We start from the raw sequence: 27,239 nt of genomic DNA, 5'->3' as shown, positions 1-27,239 counted from the left end.
TGGGGACCACAGGATCTCATCATCTGCTATTTGCAGATCAGAATCAGAATCAGAAAAGGTTTATTGCATACAACAATGAACGACGATAAAAGCAATCAAAATAGGGCATGCATTAAAGAAAAACTATTTCAATTTACTACAAGATAAACATAGACTTACACTGTACACAAAATATAAGATAAGATAAGATAAGATAAATATACAGTTAAATTTACAGATGTAGTGCCAAAAGTGAATAGTACCGTGAGTGGTTGATTAAATTGTAATTAAAGTGACCGGTGTTAAGAAGTGTTCATGAGCAGAGGGAAAGAAACTGTTCTTGAGGTGGGAGGTTCTGGTCTGGATGGACCGTAGCCTCCTGCCTGAGAGGAGTTCCTCTGTCGAAAGGCAAAGCTCTCAATTTACCGGTCAAATGTTCCTACCCTCACCTATGGTCATGAGCTTTGCTGACCGAAAGGACAAGATCGCGGATACGTGAAGTGGTCGAAATGAGCTTCCTCCGCAGGAAGGCTGGGCGCTCCCTTGGAGATAGGGTGAGGACTTCAGTCACATAGGAGGAGCTCGGAGTAGAGCTGCTGCTCCTCCACATTGAGAGGTGCCAGCTGAGGTGGCTCGGGCATCTGTTCCAGTGTCCCACTGGGAAGAGGCCCCAGCGATCTGGCCCCGGATAAGGATAAGAGATGGAGTGATGCTATTGACCTCTGTCATTCATGCTTATGTAAGTATATCCACACTAGGCAAGTTTAGTTTATTGATTACTATTACAACTAGCCCTGCCAAAATGTACTAGCTACTTCTACTACTACTACTACTACTACTGATAGAAGCAGGCTAAATAATAATGTAGAAGATAAATAAGATAACATAAATAAATAATTGTATTTTCTTAACACAATTTTTTTCTTCTTCTCGTGAACCTGAACTAGTAGCCACAGGTTAACTAGAGTAATGAATCAGTGATTGAAACACACCCACACCCGCAGTGTTAGCACGTTTACATTTTGCGACAGTGCAGTGGCAGTTGTGGCCTCTAGAGGCGCAAGACCGGGAATCTTACACGGTGTGACTTTAATAACCCCTTAACCTACAATGTGCAGACTTCTGCATACATTTCAAAATCCTTGGAATTTGGACTTTGGACGAATTGAGACAATTGTCTAGTATTTCCATTTCCGGTTTATGAGTGTTCTTTTTACAAAAATGTAATCCTTATCTAACACTTGGAGCTATAATTTCAAAAACATATTGCCACTGCATTAATCCTACTAGGAAACAATAATTTTAAGTGATTTTATATATTCATTCATAAATGGTTTGGGAGCATTTAGAACAATAGCCTCATCTGGTGGAGATTCTCACACATTACAAGGGCTATTCAAATTTATCCTTTGTATAACATGCTGTAAATTTGGGCAATTTATCTTAAAGAGATTGCAATTTGTCAAGCTGTTCTATTTCAGAAACAAATATGCTGGAGTAAATGTCCTTAGATGTACTTATTCTACATTATTACTGTTATATCAAGCCTATAACTGTCATAATCTTTGCAAGGACTGGATTGTCGTTCAAGCAATATTAAGTTTGTGTTTGCAAAAACAATAACCACATACTTTTACCTCGAGTGGCGTGTATTCCATTCTTCTGTTACTTACTTGGACACTTACATGTACAGATTGGGTATTAGTAATATAATGGCCATAACAATTAAGATTCAAAGCATTCCAATGTGGCCTTCCAATGTAGACCCACTTACAAGCTGAATAAAAGGCACGTCAGCTCCCAGACAAATAGTGGATTTTGTTAACAAACCTATAAAATGAAATAGCAGTGGAGACATAACAAGTGAGTACCAGCGTTTTGAACCCAAAAGTCTCTGTCAATCACTCTGTTTCTCTGTCGTCTGTGTTTGTTTGTTTGTTCATTCATTTGTTTATTCCCCCTTCTCAGTATGTATCGTTCTCTCTCTTTCTCTTTCTCTTTCTCTCTATCTCTCTGTCTCTGCCTATTATTAGCTCTGGCGGCCTGAGGGTGGATCCATGACTCTTGCGTCTGAACGAGAAGCTAAACACCCGCGTTCAGCCCGAAGCCTCACGCATGGCGCTGTGAGAGCCACTTTCCTTGCTTTTGTGGAGACATTTGCCCTGTTCCGGACGCGTGTTTAGGAGCCTCTGCACCTTGCACTGAAGATGAGGTTAAACACGAGCGCGTCAGGTGCACACTGCATCCGATGGAGCCCTGCTGTCCGTCACGTCCATCAGCCAACCCCCTGCACCAGTTTCTCACGTGTCGGTAAGACAAGGGACCGTGTTATGTGCTTGTGAAGTATGTATGTAGCATAAGGAGTTCCGCCGTAAACAAGCCCAGGAGTCAGTGAATGGGCGTTACATAAGGCGTAATGCTGCAGCCTCAGGACGAGGGCTGCGCGGCGGAAGCGCGGCTCGTGCCTTCCTCTCAGAACACGCACACTCTGATCTGATTTTTATCTCTTGTTGGTTATTGTTTCACAGGAAACGTGAGTACGTAGTTCATAAGAGATTAGAGAATATGTAGCTCACAACAGCAGAGAGAGCGTGTAGCCTTTTTCAGATGTGCATTACAGGCCGAAAGCCTCTGTTTGTGTGCAGCACATAAGCTCAATGAGAAAGCATTTTTATGAATGGACACAGCCCTCCATAAGAAGTCTCAAGTCTCTACAGGCTGGAGCAGCCTGTTTACTCAAGTGTGTTTGTGCAATCACGTAATGCTTTACTTAAGCAGTGGACCATTGGTAATCCACTTTTAGAGAATACTGTAGGTCAGTCCAGGACAGGTAATGGCCAACATGTAAATAAGGCAAAGACACATGATAATAGGCCTACCTTTTTGCACAGCCATGTTTAAAAGTCATACACAAAATAACTACGAATTGTTTAGCCCTTAACCGTGTACATCTAATCTTATTGACTGAAAATCCTTTAAAAAGCTATTTTGCTTTTCACCCAAACATATTTAAATTGTGTAATATTATAGGTATATAATATAAGGTGCACACTATAACTTCTTGTGAATGGTTACTATGGAGATTTTCTTACCTCAATGAGTTTTGTTTGCAAAAATAAACATAAATAAAAAGCAATACATTCTCACTGTGAGTAGGGTCATCCTTCGCTGATGTCGGCACCACCTACTTGTCACGGTGGTGATAGATCAGTTTAATGCCATGCTGTGGAACATTCTCATCAAAGCAATAACATTTTCATGGAAACAATCAAGTAGCTGGCCCACCACCAGAAAAGTTACATTGTTCCTCTTTAATATTATTGCAGTAAAGATGATAAGGTCTAATAATAGTAGTGATTCATGTTTTTTCTTGAAAAAGCTCTTGAGTTTCAGGTGCAAATCCTTCCTCTGTGTTTCAACAGGTCCACATTTATGAATTCTGATATGGACTATGAGAGGCCAAACGTCGAAACTATCAAGTGTGTGGTAGTTGGGGACAATGCTGTTGGAAAAACACGTCTCATCTGCGCCCGCGCTTGCAATGCCACACTAACACAGTACCAGCTATTAGCTACACATGTGCCCACGGTCTGGGCCATAGACCAGTACAGAGTTTGCCAAGAGGTATGTATTCAACATGTCTGTTATTTAATATTATATTATTGACATAATGTTATTGTATGTAGGTATTGGAGCGCTCCAGAGATGTTGTGGATGATGTCAGTGTGTCCCTTCGTCTTTGGGACACCTTTGGAGACCATCATAAAGATCGACGTTTTGCATATGGCAGGTCTGGTAACAAGGTCCAATGTCACACTTTGTTTTATTCTGATTGTTACATCAAACCTTTTGTCATCAGGTCTGATGTAGTGGTACTTTGCTTCTCAATTGCCAACCCCAACTCTTTGTACCATGTTAAGACTATGTGGTACCCAGAAATCAAGCACTTCTGCCCTCGTGCTCCTGTCATTTTGGTTGGCTGTCAGCTGGATTTGCGTTATGCAGATTTGGAAGCAGTGAACAGAGCACGAAGGCCGTTGGCTAGGTGAGAGCTTTTAAACAATGTTGAGATCAAGAAAACGGTTTAATAACTCAGATGTTGTTTTTCAGACCAATAAAGTCCAATGAAATCCTTCCTCCAGAGAGAGGTCGAGAGGTGGCGAAGGAGTTGGGAGTGCCATATTATGAAACAAGTGTTGTTGCTCAGTTTGGAGTCAAAGACGTTTTTGATAATGCTATCCGAGCTGCTCTTATCTCCCGCCGACATCTCCAGTTTTGGAAATCTCACCTCAGAAATGTTCAGCGTCCTCTTCTTCAGGCTCCTTTCCTCCCCCCGAAACCTCCGCCTCCCATAATCACAGTACCTCCCCCACCAGCCACTACAGAGGAGCACCCTGTAGGCCTTTTGGAGGACCCACACTGTGCTGATGTCATCCTGGTGCTGCAGGAGCGGCAGAAAATATTTGCACACAAAATATATTTGGCAACATCATCTTCAAAGTTCTATGACCTCTTTCTTATGGAAACACAGAATGAGGAGATGGAAAAACCACCTCGTGGGCATCTCTCGGGCCGAGAACTGTTGATGCGTGCTGCTAGTTTTGATGTATGTGAAAGTAGCGATGAAGGAGACAGGGCAAACCTGAGGGCTTGCACTAGTGATGGCACTTTGAAGGACTCACAAGGCCCCAGACAGGGGAAACTGCTGTCCTCCTGGAGTCGAGCCTTTGTTAGCATTCAAGAGGAACTAGTGGATGACCCATTAACATACAGTCCCCGCCCCATGACTGTAGTACACATGGACCAGTCCATGCAGCTGAATCCTTTCCGAGCAGTGCTTCGGTATCTCTACACAGGTCAGCTGGATGAGAATGAAAAAGAGTTAATGCACATTGCACATATTGCTGAGCTGCTGGAGGTCTTTGACCTGCGCATGATGGTGGCCAACATTTTGAATAATGAAGCCTTCATGAACCAGGAAATCACGAAAGCCTTTCATGTACGACGCACAAACCGGGTGAAAGAGTGCCTGGCCAAAGGCACATTTTCAGGTTGATAAACATGACTTGAGCAGTTTGTCTCAAGGAGAACAGTAATTAAAACATTTTCTGTTACAGATGTTGTCTTCAAACTAGATGACGGGACGATTATGGCTCACAAGCCTTTGCTCATCGCGAGTTGTGATTGGATGGCAGCTATGTTCGGTGGGCCTTTTGTGGAGAGCAGCACCAAAAAGGTTGGAAAACTTCTAATATAGCTGCTGTAGCTTATATTTGTTAGCATATTATTGTCCCCTTAGAATTCTAGTTTTTATCTGATATTTTTGTCAAAATTTTGTTAATATACAGTATTCTTACTTCTGGGTTACTATTTCAATTCTAGGGGACCTAGAAAAAAAAAGAATAAAGTAAAGAAAACAACAATAACTAATCAATATCCAACTTTTATTTGAGAATAAACAGCAGAGTTTAGCTCTACAGTTGGATCATAATCCTTCTTGGTTGTAATATTACTAGAATATGTGTTAATGCATTTTATGCTATGTTATGCTATGAAATGTTATAGAAATGAAAGATACAAGCAAAAGGTGACACGGTACTCTGACGGGACACACGACACCAACCAAAAACCAACATCAAAACATCTGATTCTGAGAGTTTTAAATCTAGATGACATATTTGCCTATTGGTTTTATTTATTATTTATTTTATATCATGTACAGGTAATGCTTAATAATTTAAAATGTATAAGTTATAAATACAAATTTACCTTTACAGGATTATAATGTTATCTGAAAATGACCACCCAAAACAACCTCTTTTGACTTAGATAAAATAAAAAAATCTCAATTCAAACCCTCCTCAGGGTGCTCCTTATTCCCATATTAGAATATATACTACTATATACTATATACTATAAATGGTCCAAACTTTAAACCTAAATGTCATAGAAACTACCCAGAGCACACATAGACGTTGCGTTCCAGGTAACTGGGACAGTTATTTCCCAGTTGAACATTACGAGTTACAACTTCAGTGTCCCAGCTGAATGAACCCATATGTAAATGATGTGGCTAATGCTAAACCATGCTATACCGCTAAGGAAATGTAAACTATAAACAAAGTCACATGGTAAATAACACAGTATTGTCAGATTTAACCTGTAGCATAATGTTAGTTGAGAGTCCCTGATCACAAGTAGAAACGACCAGTCCGAGCGGCGTTCAAGGCCATTTTTCAAGTTGGACGTTGTGGGATTAATCCACTTAGCAGTTGCCCGGAATGCACTATTTTTCCCGGCAAAATATAGTGTAAAATTATTTTTAAACAAAACATAGATTTTCTGCTATTTCCTTTAGTTATCAGTCATTTTTAAAAATCACTTTTCACCCCCATATTTCTTTAAAAGGTCCTGTTTCCTAACACAACACGCAGCTGCATGAGGGCTGTGCTGGAGTATCTCTACACGGGCCGCTTTTGTTCCAGACCAGACCTGGATGCCATGGAGCTTATTGTTCTTGCCAATCGTCTTTGTCTCCCTCACTTAGTTGCTCTTACAGGTACCAGCGTTATTATAATTATTATTAATACAATTTCATATTCTTTAGTTTTTACTCTATCGAGTGTGGTAATGGAACGTGAAGTCTAAATGTGGGTCTCTTTTCTATTTCAGAGCTGTACACAGTGACAGTGTTGACAGAGGCTGCAATGATGGGGGCTGACATTGATGGGGATGTGTTGGTGTATTTGGATATGGCTCAGGTAGTAATACATTTTGCTGGTAGGGCAGCGCGTGGGTGATATGGGAAAAATATTTTTTTATCATATTAACCGATCCCAATTTTTGATTCGATTTTACTTTGTCTTATTAAAACTATTAAAATGCCTTTTAATAATAATTTCATGAACATGAACAAAAATCGTAATTTGCACAAAAAATAGGCTAAATCCTGCTATAAAGTTAAACCAAATGCTTTTACTGACAGAGGATTACTATGCAATTCATTGCCGATTACAATTAATTAAAATTTGATTACCAGTACTTGCACAGCCCTAGAACACCAAGGGCTGTGCAAGTACTGATAATCAATTAATTTAGGTCTTTTAATGTTTAAATTGTTTAAAGAAAAGATTTCCGCACCACCTTACTTGTAAAATCTACAGACTTCTATTGATTTTGTTTTTTTTCAAGGCCTCTTCTCCTCTCCTCTGTCTTATGGACATTTCTGGGGAAAGTTCTCATTGATAATGTTTAAAACATAAAACATATACAATGTACTTTATTGTCTCTATAGTTCCATGGTGCCCAGCAGCTCACTGGGTGGTGCCTGCACCACATTTGCACCAACTATAACAGTGTATGCAGAAAGTTTCCTCGAGATATGAAGGCCAAATCTGGAGGTAGTATGTTACCCTATTTTCATGACATATTTTTGTAGGTCACTTCTGTCTGAGTAATTTAGCTTTTTGCGTGTAGAAAACCAAGAATATTTTGAGAAGCAACGCTGGCCCCCTGTATGGTACCTGAAGGAGGATGACCACTACCAAAGAGCTCGAAAAGAGCGTGACAAGGAGGACTACCTGTACCAGAGACGACAGTGTAAACGCAAGTGGCTTTTCTGGAACCTCCCTTCCTCTCCCAACTCACACTCCCCTTCCTCTGGTTCTTCTGCTATCATCTGACATTGTATTGGCAAGGCTAGGTAGCCATAAGAAGAATTGCTAGCTTGCTTTTTTCTTAATCTTTCAAGTAAAATACACTTTGTTGAAAGGGTCAAATACAGTTTTGATTGTTTACATTCAAAATGTATATTCAAACCACAAAAATATCACAAATTGTTTGCCATTGCTTTAGTATCTGACGTGTGGTGCACTTTTAACACAGAAACTTAAATGCTGCTAAATGCTGTAACAACCAGCACCTGAACTCAGACGTTTGTGCACAGCAGCGTCATCACCACAGTAGGACTGCGTCTACAATAAACTTACACACATCATACTAACATATGGAAACTGTACAGGGCTTCATTTCACTCATGTTGACTTCTTCTGGTCAGTACAAAAACATTTAAGCATTTTTATATCATAAACTCATGTGATTGTGGCTTTTACAAAGGGCTTTACTTTACATGAATGCATTCTGTGTGTCTTGTAAAACTAAATATCTGGACTATATCTGAACATTGCTGGAAAGTCAAATTGACTTAAATGAACAGTTTTGTTCGTAAATACTTGATTTATTGACCATATGTGTCGTATATTTTAGATTTAATGGGTTTGAATTATCAGGCACTGCTGGTACCTCTTTGTGGACTTAACTTGCTGCTCAAACTTTTCTTATTTCTGAAAAAACTCTTTTCTATATGAGAAGGCCACTCATGCACTTTCTGAACATTACAAAGACACAATAACTGAAAAGAAAATACTACAACAGACCGCTCTGGTCTTCTCTCTGGGTAAAGAAAATCAAAATTACTTACGTATCTAATTTTTTTTTTTGTAACATGTCTCTGCTCACATCTAGAAAACAGCAGATTAATAAGTATGGTGCTTAGTTGAGCTGTATGTATATTGTAATACATATTGAGTCACTTTTAAGTTGTACAATACTGTGCACTGCCGGCAGTGCAAAAACAGTATTAGATAATAGTAATATTACTCTTTTATTGTGTTATTGTGCAGCTAGTATAACTAAAGGTTGTTGTATTTTAAGTCTGTCATATATTATATAAGGAAAAACACATGCATAAAATGTGCTTTGCGCTTTTATGGCACAAAAGGATTGGGTTGAAATTATTCATTTAGTTGAATTTATTTCTATTTCAACCAGAACCAGGGTCACAACAGTTTCATGACTGTGGAGTGACCTCCGACCTTCAGTGTAGTGTACATGGCTGTTGTAGTGTCCTAGTGAGTGTTCTAAGCATTAGAACTGGACTTTAGTGTGCTCGCCGGTGGTGTAGTGGTTTAAGGCTTTGCACATGTGTGGTTGCTACCTCTTCGGCGTTTGCTGAATGTCTCTATCCTTTCTCTCTCCATTTCACGCTTTATCTGTCATGTCTAATAAAGCCTCCGGGCCAAAAAATCCTTAGAAAAAATAAAATAGACATGTTTTGTATTAAAAAAGTCAGAAAATGTTGTAATGACTTAGAAGTTATGGATATAAATCAGAAGCAGAGATCCTTTTATTTATTGAGGTTATAAAATATGTAAGGTTTCTCCTTTATTCAAAATAGCCATAAGGCATAAAACCCAAGAAGATATAAAAAATATGTTGTACCATAGAGCATTATCCTATGCTTTACTAAGTTGTATTATGTCAAAGGTCTGTGTTGGCCTTGTAGATCACAAAGCCTTAATGTTCATGTTTCTGGTAGATGAATGTAATCAGTGTTACTTACTACATGTTGTAGTTTACTGGTCTTTTGTTGTCCCATGGTGCTCTCTTGACTGTTTGTGTGAATGTAAAATACTGTTGTCATTATGGATGTGAGACAGATCTAGAGAGTACTGTGTGGTGTAGCTGGAACATGTAACGTCCTGTTTAATGAATCAATGTAACTTGAACACAAATGAATGACTCTGATCAAGGCTACACCGATTGACATGAAACATTTTAATGAATGCAGGGTTACAGGGATTGTTACCTTATTTTCTATTGTTTTAAGCCCAATACTTCAGTTTTTGCATATGTTATTTAAATGAATTGTTCAGTAAAATTGCTTGAATGTTGTTATTATGAATGTAAATATGATTAGAATGGTAATGTACAATCATTTTGATTGGCATAACAAGCAGTAGTCATGGCATAGTTTAATATTGTTTGTACTATGCATTAAGCTTATGACTCTAAAACATATTGCACTGCTTTATTGACCCAATTTCTATTCAAATTGCATAATGGACATATATAGCAGCATCAGTGAAGACCTAGTTTTTGATGAAAGTACAAAATATGTCTTTGGGCCCTTGTCTAAACATTTGGGTGCTAATATGCTAAAACTCTAGCTGCAGACAAGCACAAACCAAAGGGAGCTTAAGCAGCACCAGGAACACAACCACCATACTAGAAGTATGCTGCACAATCATAGTTTAAGGGGCCTTGTTCAAACATGGAGTCAATATTTTGAAAAATCAACAAGGGGAAAAAGCCTGAATGTTTTTCAGTGTTAAATCCCTGATGACAATTTTCAGTAAATATATATATATATATATATATATATATATATATATATATATATATATATATATATATATATATATATATATATATATATTGGGTTTATTGTTTACAAGATGTACATTTAAAATACTGTAGCATGTGTTCTTGAAAATGTGAAATATTAAATAAACAAATTGACGCAACGCCACGTGAGTCCAGTCACGTCATTGACATTAATGCCACATCCGCGGGCTCTGCGGGTCACACGAGGAAAGCTCCGGGTCAAACACCTTCTCCACTGCGGGCAAACTGAAGGAAAATGGTATGAAAATGAATCAAATTAACAATGACGAGTCAAATTAACAGCAAGGACAAAAAACATATATAATGCACGCTATGTTTGTCTACTTTGTGCTTATAATAGATCTACGAAACACCTTATTAAACATGGCGGCCTCTACTCACGTGACAAGTTTCTCTATGTGACTTTGTTAAAATGATAAATTAGTAATTACGCAAAAGTCTTGAAAACTGTCATCTTATCCTGTGCCACGAGTTTGAACACGTGGTGTTATAGCTAATCATAGACTTAAGACCACAGTGTTGGAAATGAACACAGAACTAAAGTAAAAGTACTGTACTTGAGTAAAATGTTTGGGTATATGCACTTTACTCGCAGGGCAGTTTTACTTCACTACAGGTGTCTGTACTTTCTTCTCCATTACATCATTGAACTGGACTGAAAGGAGAAAGTAGGATTCTGTTTGTAGCACATTCATGGTGACATTCTGCCTGAACTTTACATATACAAGATTCACTAGAACAAGTAAGAAATTGATTGGAATTGACCAAACAATCAGCACAAATCTTTATCAAAATCACTACATATAATTTAACGTATTTCAGTGTGAAATTCAATCCTAAAGCACATTTTTAAGCAGCTACTTCAGTCATTTCAATGTGATACTAGAGTGTTGATAGTGTTTTGCCTGTTTGCTCCTGATTCTGTACTTTTACTTAAGTCGTTTTTTTATGCAATACTTTTACTTGAGTGTTTTGTCTGTATTTATGTCCCTGAATCTGTACTTTTACATAAGTAACAAAATAGAGGCCACCTACAAATCAATTGGCATAGAGTAGAAATGTGGTCTATTAGCACTAGTCCTGACCTCTCCAGATATAAATATATTGTCTCCTCGGGCGGTTGTTTGATGATCGTTCTGCAGGAGCCTTGGACACACGTTCTTGCTCTGTGCGCGGCCGTCTTTGGCCTGTGCCACGGTGAAGCTCCAGGAGAAACACTGAGCAGCCTGGACGCGTCTTTCTGCCAGTGAGGATCACATTCAAGATCCCCAACGTGTGAAAAACAAGTGCGTGTCATTGACTTTACCCTATTTGTTGTCTTAAAACAGTGGAGGTTTGGAGGTGATCTATCCGGAGCTGGACATCAGAGACTGTCTCGTCGTCCCAAAGCGCGTCAGGGAGAAGATCAGCACCGTGTGGAAAGCTCCTGCTGTTTACTTTTCAGCTGCCAGTGAGGTAATGTCAGCTGCAAAGGTTTTCATATAGAAAACAATTAACCATTCTAATCAAATCAAATCAAATCAATTTATTTTTGTAAGGCCCAAAATCACAACAACAGTTGCCTCTGAGGGCCATTCTAACGCCTTACACAATTCTAGCTATATATTTCTAGTTTGTTACATTACAATTGTAAGTGATGTTACAGTACAAGCTTTAAACTGTTTAATTAAAGCCCCACTATGTAAGATTTCTGCCAAAAATAGACAAAAGTAGAAGCATTTATTTCATTATTGATGTCTTTATTGCACAAAATCCATGGTGCTGATTACTGCATTTCCACAGACCTGACTGGTCGAGGGCCTTGTCTCCATGGAGATTTCAGTGCTTTGCTTGGATTGATCCACAGTATGGCATTAAAACTAAAAACATATACAATAGGCTCATATAAGACTGTCCTAGAAGAGAAGCTACATCTCCAGGTTATTTTCCAGGTTAAATAAATAATTAACTAGAGGTGGGCGATACGACAAAAAATATCATGATTTTCTTGAAGACAGATCCTGATTTTGATTTTTTTCTTGATTCATGTAAACTCACGCAAATTATTTTGCCACAAAGAAGTGCCTCATGTCATCTGATTCTTCTGAAAGTTCACACGTCACTGCGTTTGTTTTAAACTCAACTGTCACTCACTCAGAGTTTTGCTGAGGCTGACCAATAGGAGAAGTGGGTGGGGAAAAGTTAATTTGAGCACAAAGCTGTTTTCAAGAGAATATTTGTGAATCGCAATTATAGGATGTAATATCATATACCGGTAATCTCTTTATTGTCCGATAGAGACGAAACAATAAAACTGCTCTACTAAAAGGACTAGATGAATATTTGTAATCCAAACTAGTAACGTGTGCTTTTATTTGTCTTATTATTATGCATGTTTTGTACTTAAGTAGAGTTGGTACATGTAATAGCGTAAATGTTTGCTATTTAACTGTACTTTTACTTAAGATCACATTTCCAGAACTCTTATCTAATATTACATTAGTTTATAATGTTCAATTCATTTCACTTTCTATTTACCTTGTTCATTTGTTATTTGTCCATGTGACCAGAAGGTGGTGCTAGAGCTTCATACTTCACGGTTTTGATCGGGAGCGACTTCCATAAAAAGGCTGTTAACATTTTATTGCTCAAATGATTATTCTACACAATACCTTAAAATGTATGTAAATATTAAATAAGTTTAATTTTTATTTAGCTTGAAAGTACAAACTCTGGGCTAAAAGTATTACAAAGAGATATTAGAAATGTGGTATAGCTCCCATAAGATACATAAATTACTATGACCTTAATGAAATACGATGTGATGTTTTTTAATTACAATTTTAAAAAGAAAATGTAGTCCTGACTCCATCGAATGTGGTTTCATTCTCCATAAGAAGTAATAACAATACACACTGGAGAAAATCCTAAATATTGCGCATAAATGGCAATCATAAAACATCACAGTATGAATAAGTTTGTTGTCATTTGTTCAGTGCGTTGTTCCCTCTGTGGCTCTGTGTTCGGTCACAGACTGGGGGAGCCGCTCACCCCTGTGAACTGACACCAGGCACTGCTTCTGTAAAAGGAAAACTTAAATTGGAAGCCTCCTCGATTTACTTCTGAGTTATGAATTCCAGAGCTAAGCAGTCTTGCTCCAAAATGATGTATAGCCCTTCTGATCCCCAAACTCCAGTTGATCTATGGGCGTATTATCCGTAATGCTGTCTTATATGATTCTCTTTTTTTGCCAGAATTGGTGTCAGACAGCAAAACAGATTACACGTGAGATTAGATCAATACAAACTTTATTTGCTTGGCTTTGGACTGTGTTTCTCCCCTGGTTCTGACACTTCACCAAACAGCCACCGCTAAAGATCAACAGTCCGACGCCGCGCTGCCGTCTCGCCGCCGCTGCAGTTGTTCCCTGCCACTCAGCGCTCGTATTCTGAATCATAACTACAGGATTGTGGCCACTCCAGCTCGTATCCACCCACAGCCTCCCTCACTGTATTACTGGGATGGAGGTTTGCCTGCTGAGCTGCTGAGACCGCGCTCCATGGGCAGCGACATCCCACAATGCCACTCTCACTGAGGCGTTCCTGACAAACTTTGTATGCCATAACAATTAATATGAGCAGCATGCATTTAATAAAGTCCTTTAAAAGTCTTCTTGCCCTTTCAGTGAAATGAAACAGCGCTATACGTAACCACACCTTTATATTTACAAAAAAAATGTGAATAATGTAAAACATATTTGCAAATGGCTAAGTATTTGCACAAAGGCGCAATGCAAATATTGAGCTGCATGAGTGTGTTGACCTGTGAACTGGACAGGCTGCTGTGTGTTCCTCATTTGGAACTGCAAACAAAACACTTTTGATAAACATATTCTTAATGCATGAAACAGTTTCAGTTTTGAATTTTAAGAGATCCATTAAATGAATAATTCAGACATTTGAAAATCTTGCAAATATTTAATGATTAAGTTTGGGAATTTATTTTAGATGCACAATTTTTTTTAAGCAATATTTTCTGTAAAGGACAAATGATAATTTGAATAATTAATTATACAGCACATACATATTTTGATTTACAAATTATTTCAATTAATTAGCAAGAAATGCAAAAACAAGCTTAACTGTTTGAATTCCAAATGAATCATAAACATCATATTGTTTGTTTGTTTAAAAATACAACATATTGTAAGTTTAAAAATACAACATATTGTATATACAACAATATATACGCTATATACTAAATTTTTTTGAATAATTTAAATCAATAAACATTAACAGTAATATTAAGCTGTTTATAAACCTTGTAAATTAATAGCGGCCTCTAAGTGAGGCACAAGCACTTTCAACTACCAACACTTTCTAAATTGTAATCAATACATTTAAACACGTTTAAATTCACACCAAACTTCTGAGGTAAAGACAAATGTAGTTGTGCTGTTTCCTTCCTCTGTAAGGACTGTGGCCGCAGGGCGTATTCTTAGACATTGGGCTTTTAAGCCTTGTTTTTGGGAAGCATTTCTTGCTTCTGATGGATGGAATGAGGGTTTTAACCATTACTGCGATTAGAACCGCCTCACTATGATGTCTTGAGCTTGCTTACTGCTGCTAATAGTGGTTTCTTCTATATTTCTCTATATATTTTTCCCTTCTTCTCTTTCTCTCTCTCTGTGAATGATTTTTATGCTCTGCTAAAACATGTGGGGGCGTACAGAGAGGATTTAAATGAACGATCCCCCTCCTCTTTTTTGGTGAATCTTGACGTTCTTTTCTGTGCCTCTGATGACGACAGGGCAGCTTTAAGCCTGGCAGTGCCCACGGCAGGCTGCCGTCTCAGAGCTGCCCACTCTCCATGGTGCTGGCATGGTGGGAGCGCAAGGGTGGGGTTCCTCTCCAGCCTCTGCCGTTCTCAAGAAGGCCTAAACAACACACGCTCGTGTTCTTCAAAATTAGACCTGGTCTTGGCTTGTTTTAGGTTCTTAACAATATGGCAAGGCCAAGAATAAACTTCTGTCTGTATTGTTTATTTTAATACCATATCTATCTATATGTGTCTTTTTCTAAATCCATATTCTCTGATTATGTGGGTGTTGGTGGCTCTATAGGATTATAAGAGCTGGTGTAGCAGTCAAAGACATTTGTTTCTTCATATAATGTTGTCCTTTTTCATTCTAATGTGCTGCGATGACCCATGTCCTTAATTCAGTTTGTGGACAGGTAGAACATTGGGGATTTGCATCTTCTCTCAAAGCAAGTGTGTTTTGTGCCATCAATAGTTCCTGTCAATAGCACCGTAGTCCAAATGCATTGAATCATTTGGATCACTATTGCCATAACATTTCAGTGCAGAAGATTACGTATTTGAGTTTAACTCTTTAGCTGTGTAGAAATACAATTAGCATAAAACTGTTATGGTAAAAATAGCTGCAGAAAAAGATGTGTTCAGTCCAGATGATAATGGTCTTGAACACAAACCGCAGGAGCAAAGCGCCATTTCCTTTTCATCAGAGCTGCATGATCCTTTTAAAACCACATCTTTTAACTAAGGATATGATCTGTATTATTCAGTGTACATTTGGGTCATGAAATAGAATATAATTTATTATTTCCACTGTTAAATTTGATTTCTTATTTTATTTTGGAAAAGGTACAGTAACAAGGCCCTGGCAGAGAGTGCACCAGCTTTTAATGAAAATGTCACATGAAGCACTGGTTTCTGTTTATTATTCATTATTCAGACTTCATATACATTGATGTCAAGATCTGTTCAAACAGACATTCATAATCTGCACGAGAGTGCATCTGCTGAGGTGCATACTTAAACAAACACACAAAATTAAATTTCTATTTATGGGAGCCACTGACATCTAATATTTGCCTCAGAATCATTGTCACCTGCAGGTGATGGCACTTTAGCACAATAAGATACTGTTTTTGTGTGCCATTTGTCCAGGGAAATATCTGACCTCAATATATATATATATATATATATATATATATATATATATATATATATATATATATATATATATAGTATAGTATGTTTGTAACTAACTATTATTTTAGTAGTCAACAATTACTGTATTTAGAGTTTACATTGAGACTTTCTAAATTCATTTTCAACCAAATAAAGGCTGAAATATGGCAAGTAGAGGCTTCTAGATTCTAGATAGGGAAGATTTACAATCATAGTGTATTATTTAGAAAAATCAGAAAAGGTTAAATTATTTTGTACTTTTGATTTAATAAATGTCGCTCTCTTTGTTATAGAAGGTCTTTTCATGTGTTTGAATCTGTTTTGTCTAGATAACCATATAATTATCAAAATACAACTATAATTATTTTTTTTGAGTCAACTAGTCACAATTAGTCAATTCATTGTTGCAGCCCAATTTTATAGAGCAGGGGGGCCCTAAGTGGGTAGAGCTGGGTTTCGATTCAAATTTCAAGAATCGATTCGATTCCGATTTTTACGTTTCAAAATCAATTTTTTCCGATTTCTCAGATTCCATCTGATTCGCTCCGATTTCGATCTGATTTCCGATTCGATCCGATTTCGATCCGATCCGGGGGTTAATTTTATTGAAAATGAAAAATTTATTTGAACCGTTTCCTTGACTTCATGACTGTGTAGAGAAGCAACATATTAAAACTAGTATTATATCAATATTAAACAGCAAATCTTACAAGTATTGGTAGTTACTGATGGCTGGAAGACTGATGAAAAGGTTAAGGGTCAATCTACCTTCAAGAAAGATAATCCAGGAGTCCTGAATTATCTTTCTTGAAGGTAGATTGAAGTTCACTGAGGGAAATGTAGAAAATAATTTTAATTTAAAAAAAAAAAAAAAAAAAAATTAAAGCCGCAAGCGGCATCCAACGGCCCTCGCGGGCCGCCGGCCTTCCGACTCTGCGCTTTCGACTTGATAAAGATGGCGCCCTTATTGTGTGTTGAATAAAAAAAGAACTTGACAGACGGCGACACATTGGACATGGCCAATCCAGTGCAAATCAACACAAGTGTCAGTCAAATTTGCTGCGCCGCCGCACAGAGACCTTAGCACTTGGAATAAAAATATGGATAACTTTTGATGCCGCGCTTGTGTAGATGATTTTTCCCAAAGTAAAGCTTGATCGAGCTATTGCCCACGGAGGAGTTTGTTAAAGTGTGAAGCGTAAATGTGAACATTTCAGAGATTTCGCTGTTTTCCCATTTCTGACATATATTTGCGGGTCCGCCACACAGAGACCGTAGCACTTAGAATCAAAATATGGATAAGTTTTGATGCCCCGCTTGTGTAGATGATATTCTCCAAATATGAACTTGATCGGACAATCGCCCTAGGAGGAGTTCGTTAAAGTGTGAAGCGTAAAAATGTGGTGATTTGAGCAATTCTATGATTTTCCCATAAGGATAACATGGGATGTTTCTGTCATCGCTACGGTTACGCCGTACAAAATATGACTTTGGCTCTCATACTTTTGTGATCAGGATGGCAAATTAGAATTTTGTTCAAAATATCATGTCATTTGGAAAAACTCTATTGTTTATAGGCCACTCTGAAGGCCAAATAGTCAGAATTCTGGGAAACGTTTGCGGCTCCGTCGCACAGAGACCGTAAAAGCTATCCTTAAAATTTGGATAACTTTAGATGCCCCACTTGTCTAGAGGACGTACACCGATTTTGAGGTCGGTGGGCAAAACGCACTAGGAGGACTTCGTTAAAGTGTAAAACATAAAAATGTGGATATTCGAGAGATTTAGCGGTTTTCCCATAGGGATAACATGGGAGGTTTATGTCATCGCTACGACTACGCCGTAAAAATTAAGGCATTTGTCTGATTGGCTTTTTTGATCGCGACGCCAAAATAGAATTTTGGGTAAAGTTTAGAAAATTTTGGTAAAACTAATTTTTGACCTTCAATGTTAATTTAAAGGTCACTCTGTAGGGGGCGCTATCGCGCCAATTTCAATTTTGTCATCATAAACTGGTCCAAACTAGAAAGTTGAACAACTGATTCAAATTTGGTCCTAATCGGACTTGTTTTGATCAAATGGGAACAATTTTTAGATCTGCAATATCCCAAAATAAGTTGTCCAACTTTGCGGCTGCGCCGCACACAGACCGTGAAAGGTATCTCAAAAAATTGGATAACTTTAGATGCCCCACTTGTCCAGAGGACGTCCGCCGATTTTGAAGTCGGTGGGCAAAACGCCCTAGGAGGAGTTCTTCAAAGTTTGACGTGAACAAAATGCTAACACAGCGTGTTTTCATTTTCAAAGGAAGATGGCGAGCATAGGGTAATTCTGGGGGCGTGGCCACAATAATATTTGTTTTTTGTCCTCACGAGAGGAATGCGTGTTCCGAATTTCGTAGCTCTACGACAAAGTTGACCTCGGGGCGTCTCCCATAGGCGCAATGTATTTTGACTTTTGTCGGTGGCGCTGTCGCGCCATTTTTTAACGAAAAAAAAAATGGCCCAGAAAAAACAAAATTTTTCGCCGATTTTGAATATTGGGTAAAGTTTGGTGAGTTTTTGAGCATGTTCAGGGGGTCAAATTAGAGTTCAAAGCGCTGAAGAAGAACAAGAAAAATAATAATAAATATAGCCGCAAGCGGCAATGATCGGCCCTCGCCACGCCGCCGCCACACCGCCGCCACGCCGCAAGAGGAGGGGGCGCTAACGCGCCCCAATTGTCCTTTTATCACGCCTACTGCTGAATCTGTGACGCTGTCACATGTTCTCCCCTTTGTTTTACCATCAAAAAGCAATTTTATTTTGAATTCTTGGCAAAATGTGCGGCTTTGCCGCACAGACACCGTGACTCTTTGAATGAAAATGTGGATAACTTTTGATGGTCCTGAAGATGAGTCTCACCAAATTTCAGGTTAATAGGGCTGACGCCCTGGGAGGAGTTTGTGAAAGTCTAAAGTGTAAACATGTTCTGGCCCCATTGGAATAACATGGGAGGTTTCGGTCATCGTTACGGCAACGCCATAACAATTATGACATGGGTCTCATTGACTTTTTTGATGGGGATGCTAAAATTGAGTTGTGTGTCAAATTTCATATAATTTCGCAAAACTAAACATTTAACCTCCATATAAAATCTGTAGGGGGCGCTGTGGCGCCAAATGAATTTATTTCACTTCAAGTAGGTTTAGGGCAAAGAGTTTAACAACTGATTCTAATTTGACGCAATTCGGACTTTATCTGCGCAAACGGCAGAAATTTTAAATATGGGAGATTTCTGAAATTTTAGTTACAGTTTGCGGCTTCGCCGCACAGAGACCGTGAGAGGTATCAATGTAATTTGGATAACTTTTGATGTCCCACTCCTCAGTAGCATTTTCACCAAATTTCAGCTTTTTAGGGCCAACGCCCTGGGAGGAGTTCGTAAAAGTACGACGTTTGGAAAGACTCCGAAGTCATGTTTAGCCATTTTTGAAGCAATATGGCCGACATTTGGTTCGGGGGACGGCGTTGCCGTAATAATATTTTTTACTTCTCTTGTCACCATCTACCTCTGCGCCAAATTTCATGATTCTACGATCAGATTTTTTTTGGGTCATTTCCCATCTCTCAATGCATTTTTGGTACATTTGGTGGCGCTGACGCGCCAATTTTTTTTATTTTAGAAAAGGGAAATAGCCAGAATGTAGAGAGGCACGATTTTTAGAGGTGTGCAAATTTTTGTGACTTTTCGTCAATGTTCACTGGGTGAAAAATAGGGGGGTTGGTCCCGAGAAGAAGAAGAAAGAAAGAAAGAAAGAAAGAATAATATTCCGATGCGAAAACAATGTTTCCCATTTTTCAAATATCATAAACTATACATTTTCGGAAAGCGCTCGCGCTTTCCTACCTCATGGTGTGGGTCCCTGGTCACTGACGGGTACTTTCGATAATTTTGAGTGGGCTCCGCCCACTTTGTGTTTTTGGCCCTCTATACAGTAATAATGTTCAATTTTTGCATTACATGCTTATATGCACGGAACATGCAAGAGATGGGGAACGTATTCGTGAGCTACTTAGCGCAAATGAGTGCTTTATATGGGGATGACGACCGCTTCGCGGTCGTCATCCCAATGTAAAGTGCTCGTTTAGTGCGAACTTTTGCACGGGCTTCGCCCGTTTACAACGGTAATGTTCCATTTTCCTACAACTAATTAGTATGCACGGGGCGTGCATGAGTGGAGGAGTGCGTTAGTGAGTGTTTGGAAGTGGGCGAGCGCTTCGCGCTCGATTTCGTGCGCACTACGTGCGCACTTTCGCAGCCGTGCTTCGCACGGCCTTACGAGATTAATAGGCCTCTCGCCAGCTTGTGGCGCTCGGGCCTAATTAAAGCCGCAAGCGGCATCCAACGGCCCTCGCGGGCCGCCGGCCTTCCGACTCTGCGCTTTCGACTCTGCGCTTTCGACTTGATAAAGATGGCGCCCTTATTGTGTGTTGAATAAAAAAAGAACTTGACAGACGGCGACACATTGGACATGGCCAATCCAGTGCAAATGAACACAAGTGTCAGTCAAATTTGCTGCGCCGCCGCACAGAGACCGTAGCACTTGGAATAAAAATATGGATAACTTTTGATGCCCCGCTTGTGTAGATGATTTTCCCCAAATATGAGCTTGATCGAGCTATTGCCCACGGAGGAGTTCATTAAAGTGTGAAGCGTAAATGTGAACATTTCAGAGATTTCGCTGTTTTCCCATTTCTGACATATTTTTGCGGGTCCGCCACACAGAGACCGTAGCACTTAGAATCAAAATATGGATACGTTTTGATGCCCCGCTTGTGTAGATGATATTCTCCAAATATGAACTTGATCGGACAATCGCCCTAGGAGGAGTTCGTTAAAGTGTGAAGCGTAAAAATGTGGTGATTTGAGCAATTCTATGATTTTCCCATAACGATAACATGGGATGTTTCTGTCATCGCTACGGTTACGCCGTACAAAATATGACTTTGGCTCTCATACTTTTGTGATCAGGATGGCAAATTAGAATTTTGTTCAAAATATCATGTCATTTGGAAAAACTCTATTGTTTATAGGCCACTCTGAAGGCCAAATAGTCAGAATTCTGGGAAACGTTTGCGGCTCCGTCGCACAGAGACCGTAAAAGCTATCCTTAAAATTTGGATAACTTTAGATGCCCCACTTGTCTAGAGGACGTACACCGATTTTGAGGTCGGTGGGCAAAACGCACTAGGAGGACTTCGTTAAAGTGTAAAACATAAAAATGTGGATATTCGAGAGATTTAGCGGTTTTCCCATAGGGATAACATGGGAGGTTTATGTCATCGCTACGACTACGCCGTAAAAATTAAGGCATTTGTCTGATTGGCTTTTTTGATCGCGACGCCAAAATAGAATTTTGGGTAAAGTTTAGAAAATTTTGGTAAAACTAATTTTTGACCTTCAATGTTAATTTAAAGGTCACTCTGTAGGGGGCGATATCGCGCCCATTTCAATTTTGTCATCATAAACTGGTCCAAACTAGAAAGTTGAACAACTGATTCAAATTTGGTCCTAATCGGACTTGTTTTGATCAAATGGGAAAATTTTTTAGATCTGCAATATCCCAAAATAAGTTGTCCAACTTTGCGGCTGCGCCGCACACAGACCGTAAAAGGTATCTCAAAAAATTGGATAACTTTAGATGCCCCACTTGTCCAGAGGACGTCCGCCGATTTTGAAGTCGGTGGGCAAAACGCCCTAGGAGGAGTTCGTCAAAGTTTGACGTGAACAAAATGGCTAACACAGCGTGTTTTCATTTTCAAAGGAAGATGGCGGGCATAGGGTAATTCTGGGGGCGTGGCCACAATAATATTTGTTTTTTGTCCTCACAAGAGGAATGCGTGTTCCGAATTTCGTAGCTCTACGACAAAGTTGACCTCGGGGCGTCTCCCATAGGCGCAATGTATTTTGACTTTTGTCGGTGGCGCTGTCGCGCCATTTTTTAACGAAAAAAAAAAAGGCCCAGAAAAAACAAAATTTTTCGCCGATTTTGAATTTTGGGTAAAGTTTGGTGAGTTTTTGAGCATGTTCAGGGGGTCAAATTAGAGCTCAAAAAGCAGAAGAACAAGAAAAATAATAAAAAATATAGCCGCAAGCGGCAATGATCGGCCCTCGCCACGCCGCCGCCACGCCGCCGCCACACCGCCGCCACGCCGCAAGAGGAGGGGGCGCTAACGCGCCCCAATTGTCCTTTTATTACGCCTACTGCTGAATCTGTGACGCTGTCACATCTTCTCCCCTTTGTTTTACCATCAAAAAGCAATTTTATTTTGAATTCTTGGCAAAATGTGCGGCTTTGCCGCACAGACACCGTGACTCTTTGAATGAAAATGTGGATAACTTTTGATGGTCTTGAAGATGAGTCTCACCAAATTTCAGGTTAATAGGGCTGACGCCCTGGGAGGAGTTTGTGAAAGTCTAAAGTGTAAACATGTTCTGGCGATTTCCCCATTGGAATAACATGAAAGGTTTCGGTCATCGTTACGGCAACGCCATAACAATTATGACATGAGTCATTGACTTTTTTGATGGGGATGCTAAAATTGAGTTGTGTGTCAAATTTCATATAATTTCGCAAAACTAAACATTTAACCTCCATATAAAATCTGTAGGGGGCGCTGTGGCGCCAAATGAATTTATTTCACTTCAAGTAGGTTTAGGGCAAAGAGTTTAACAACTGATTCTAATTTGACGCAATTCGGACTTTATCTGCGCAAACGGCAGAAATTTTAAATATGGGAGATTTCTGAAATTCTAGCTACAGTTTGCGGCTTCGCCGCACAGAGACCGTGAGAGGTATCAATGTAATTTGGATAACTTTTGATGTCCCACTCCTCAGTAGAATTTTCACCAAATTTCAGCTTTTTAGGGCCAACGCCCTGGGAGGAGTTCGTAAAAGTACGACGTTTGGAAAAACTCCGAAGTCATGTTTAGCCATTTTTGAAGCAATATGGCCGACATTTGGTTGGGCGGACGGCGTTGCCGTAATAATATTTTTTACTTCTCTTGTCACCATCTACCTCTGCGCCAAATTTCATGATTCTACGATCAGATTTTTTTTGGGTCATTTCCCATCTCTCAATGCATTTTTGGTACATTTGGGGGCGCTGACGCGCCAATTTTTTTAATTTTAGAAAAGGGAAATAGCCAGAATGTAGAGAGGCACGATTTTTAGAGGCGTGCAAATTTTTGTGACTTTTCGTCAATGTTCACTGGGTGAAAAATAGGGGGGTTGGTCCCGAGAAGAAGAAGAAAGAAAGAAAGAAAGAAAGAAAGAAAGAATAATATTCCGATGCGAAAACAATGTTTCCCATTTTTCAAATATCATAAACTATACATTTTCGGAAAGCGCTCGCGCTTTCCTACCTCATGGTGTGGGTCCCTGGTCACTGACGGGTACTTTCGATAATTTTGAGTGGGCTCCGCCCACTTTGTGTTTTTGGCCCTCTATACAGTAATAATGTTCAATTTTTGCCTTACATGCTTATATGCACGGAACATGCAAGAGATGGGGAACGTATTCGTGAGCTACTTAGCGCAAATGAGTGCTTTATATGGGGATGACGACCGCGAAGCGGTCGTCATCCCAATGTAAAGTGCTCGTTTAGTGCGAACTTTTGCACGGGCTTCGCCCGTTTACAACGGTAATGTTCCATTTTCCTACAACTAATTAGTATGCACGGGGCGTGCATGAGTGGAGGAGTGCGTTAGTGAGTGTTTGGAAGTGGGCGAGCGCTTCGCGCTCGATTTTGTGCGCACTACGTGCGCACTTTCGCAGCCGTGCTTCGCACGGCCTTACGAGATTAATAGGCCTCTCGCCAGCTTGTGGCGCTCGGGCCTAATTAAAGCCGCAAGCGGCATCCAACGGCCCTCGCGGGCCGCCGGCCTTCCGACTCTGCGCTTTCGACTTGATAAAGATGGCGCCCTTATTGTGTGTTGAATTAAAAAAGAACTTGACAGACGGGGACACATTGGACATGGCCAATCCAGTGCAAATCAACACAAGTGTCAGTCAAATTTGCTGCGCCGCCGCACAGAGACCTTAGCACTTGGAATAAAAATATGGATAACTTTTGATGCCGCGCTTGTGTAGATGATATTTCCCAAAGTAAAGCTTGATCGAGCTATTGCCCACGGAGGAGTTTGTTAAAGTGTGAAGCGTAAATGTGAACATTTCAAGGATTTGGCGTTTTTCCCATTTGTGACAGTATATTTGCAGCTCCACGGCACAGAGACGTACCACTTAAAATCAAAATATGACTAACTTTTGATGCCCCGTTTGTGTAGATGATTTTCCCCAAATATGAGCTTGATCGGGCAATCGCCCTAGGAGGAGTTCGTTAAAGTGTGAAGCGTAAAAATGTGGTCATTTTAGAGATTTCGCTGTTTTCCCATTTCTGACATATATTTGCGGGTCCGCCACACAGAGACCGTAGCACTTAGAATCAAAATATGGATAAGTTTTGATGCCCTGCTTGTGTAGATGATATTCTCCAAATATGAACTTGATCGGACAATCGCCCTAGGAGGAGTTCATTAAAGTGTGAAGCGTAAAAATGTGGTGATTTGAGCGATTCTACGATTTTCCCATAAGGATAACATGGGATGTTTCTGTCAACGCTACGGTTACGCCGTACAAAATATGACTTTGGCTCTCATACTTTTATGATCAGGATGGCAAATTAGAATTTTGTTCAAAATATCATGTCATTTGGAAAAACTCTATTGTTTATAGACCACTCTGAAGGCCAAATAGTCAGAATTCTGGGAAACGTTTGCGGCTCCGTCGCACAGAGACCGTAAAAGTTATCCTTAAAATTTTGATAACTTTAGATGCCCCACTTGTCTAGAGGACGTACACCAATTTTGAGGTTGGTGGGCAAAACGCACTAGGAGGACTTCGTTAAAGTGTAAAACATAAAAATGTGGTAATTTGAGAGATTTTGTGGTTTTCCCATAGGGATAACATGGGAGGTTTCTGTCATCGCTACGACTACGCCGTAAAAAATTAGGCATTTTTGTGATTGGCTTTTGTGATTGGGACGGCAAAGTAGAATTTTGGGTAAAGTTTAGACAATTTTGGTAAAACTAATTTTTGACCTTCAATGTTAATTTAAAGGTCACTCTGTAGGGGGCGCTATCGCGCCCATTTCAATTTTGTCATCATAAACTGGTCCAAACTAGAAAGTTTAACAACTGATTCAAATTTGGTCCTAATCGGACTGGTTTTGATCAAATGGGAACAATTTTTAGATCTGCAATATTCCAAAATAAGTTGTCCAACTTTGCGGCTGCGCCGCACACAGACCGTAAAAGGTATCTCAAAAAATTGGATAACTTTAGATGTCCCACTTGTCCAGAGGACGTACGCCGATTTTGAAGTCGGTGGGCAAAACGCCCTAGGAGGAGTTCGTCAAAGTTTGACGTAAACAAAATGGCTAACTCAGCTTGTTTTCATTTTCAAAGGAAGATGGCGGCCATAGGGTAAGTCTGGGGGCGTGGCCACAATAATATTTTTTTTTTTGTCCTCACGAGAGGAATGCGTGTCCCGAATTTCGTAGCTTTACGACAAAGTTGACCTCGGGGCGTCTCCCATAGGCGCAATGTATTTTGACTTTTGTCGGTGGCGCTGTCGCGCCATTTTTTAACGAAAAAAAAAATGGCCCAGAAAAAATCAAATTTTTCGCCGATTCTGAATTTTGGGCAAAGTTTGGTGAGTTTTTGAGCATGTTCAGGGGGTCAAATTAGAGCTCAAAAAGCAGAAGAACAAGAAAAATAAAAATAAAAAATATAGCCGCAAGCGGCAATGATCGGCCCTCGCCACGCCGCCGCCACGCCGCCGCCACACCGCCGCCACGCCGCAAGAGGAGGGGGCGCTAACGCGCCCCAATTGTCCTTTTATTACGCCTACTGCTGAATCTGTGACGCTGTCACATCTTCTCCCCTTTGTTTTACCATCAAAAAGCAATTTTATTTTGAATTCTTGGCAAAATGTGCGGCTTTGCCGCACAGACACCGTGACTCTTTGAATGAAAATGTGGATAACTTTTGATGGTCTTGAAGATGAGTCTCACCAAATTTCAGGTTAATAGGGCTGACGCCCTGGGAGGAGTTTGTGAAAGTCTAAAGTGTAAACATGTTCTGGCGATTTCCCCATTGGAATAACATGAAAGGTTTCGGTCATCGTTACGGCAACGCCATAACAATTATGACATGAGTCATTGACTTTTTTGATGGGGATGCTAAAATTGAGTTGTGTGTCAAATTTCATATAATTTCGCAAAACTAAACATTTAACCTCCATATAAAATCTGTAGGGGGCGCTGTGGCGCCAAATGAATTTATTTCACTTCAAGTAGGTTTAGGGCAAAGAGTTTAACAACTGATTCTAATTTGACGCAATTCGGACTTTATCTGCGCAAACGGCAGAAATTTTAAATATGGGAGATTTCTGAAATTCTAGCTACAGTTTGCGGCTTCGCCGCACAGAGACCGTGAGAGGTATCAATGTAATTTGGATAACTTTTGATGTCCCACTCCTCAGTAGAATTTTCACCAAATTTCAGCTTTTTAGGGCCAACGCCCTGGGAGGAGTTCGTAAAAGTACGACGTTTGGAAAAACTCCGAAGTCATGTTTAGCCATTTTTGAAGCAATATGGCCGACATTTGGTTGGGCGGACGGCGTTGCCGTAATAATATTTTTTACTTCTCTTGTCACCATCTACCTCTGCGCCAAATTTCATGATTCTACGATCAGATTTTTTTTGGGTCATTTCCCATCTCTCAATGCATTTTTGGTACATTTGGGGGCGCTGACGCGCCAATTTTTTTAATTTTAGAAAAGGGAAATAGCCAGAATGTAGAGAGGCACGATTTTTAGAGGCGTGCAAATTTTTGTGACTTTTCGTCAATGTTCACTGGGTGAAAAATAGGGGGGTTGGTCCCGAGAAGAAGAAGAAAGAAAGAAAGAAAGAAAGAAAGAATAATATTCCGATGCGAAA

At 39.7% G+C, this 27,239-nt stretch overlaps 2 protein-coding genes across 2 annotated transcripts in view; both read left to right on the top strand.

Moving 5' to 3' along the window:
• Positions 1–1,967: 1,967 nt before the first annotated feature.
• Positions 1,968–10,219, top strand: LOC140346582 (rho-related BTB domain-containing protein 2-like). The gene is made up of 10 exons (XM_072432710.1): positions 1,968–2,289; positions 3,402–3,603; positions 3,666–3,769; positions 3,839–4,024; positions 4,090–5,030; positions 5,097–5,215; positions 6,388–6,538; positions 6,652–6,740; positions 7,274–7,379; positions 7,456–10,219. The coding sequence occupies exons 1-10, from the start codon at positions 2,228–2,230 to the stop codon at positions 7,659–7,661; spliced, it is 2,166 nt and encodes a 721-aa protein (XP_072288811.1). The 5' UTR covers positions 1,968–2,227; the 3' UTR covers positions 7,662–10,219.
• Positions 10,220–10,383: 164 nt separating this feature from the next.
• Positions 10,384–27,239, top strand: part of LOC140347519 (phosphatidylethanolamine-binding protein 4) — a 69,639-nt gene continuing 52,783 nt past the window's right edge. The window contains exons 1-3 of the mRNA XM_072434004.1: positions 10,384–10,462; positions 11,367–11,470; positions 11,553–11,679. Of these exons, the coding sequence (XP_072290105.1) occupies positions 10,460–10,462; positions 11,367–11,470; positions 11,553–11,679 (234 nt within the window). The 5' untranslated portion in view covers positions 10,384–10,459. The remainder of the gene's footprint in view (positions 10,463–11,366; positions 11,471–11,552; positions 11,680–27,239) is intronic.

Source organism: Eucyclogobius newberryi, unplaced genomic scaffold (genome assembly GCF_026437365.1).
Source record: "Eucyclogobius newberryi isolate DKJ021-1_F unplaced genomic scaffold, fEucNew1.0.hap1 SCAF_6, whole genome shotgun sequence".
NCBI lineage: Eukaryota > Metazoa > Chordata > Actinopteri > Gobiiformes > Gobiidae > Eucyclogobius > Eucyclogobius newberryi.
This window is presented reverse-complemented; position numbering and strand designations above follow the sequence as displayed.

Coding starts and splice junctions, on each gene's coding strand:
- LOC140346582 (XM_072432710.1), top strand. CDS start 2,228: ATGGAGCCCTGCTGTCCGTCACGTCCATCAGCCAACCCCCTGCACCAG. Junction 4,025..4,089: donor GCACGAAGGCCGTTGGCTAG/GTGAGAGCTTTT, acceptor GTTGTTTTTCAG/ACCAATAAAGTCCAATGAAA. Junction 7,380..7,455: donor TATGAAGGCCAAATCTGGAG/GTAGTATGTTAC, acceptor TTTTGCGTGTAG/AAAACCAAGAATATTTTGAG.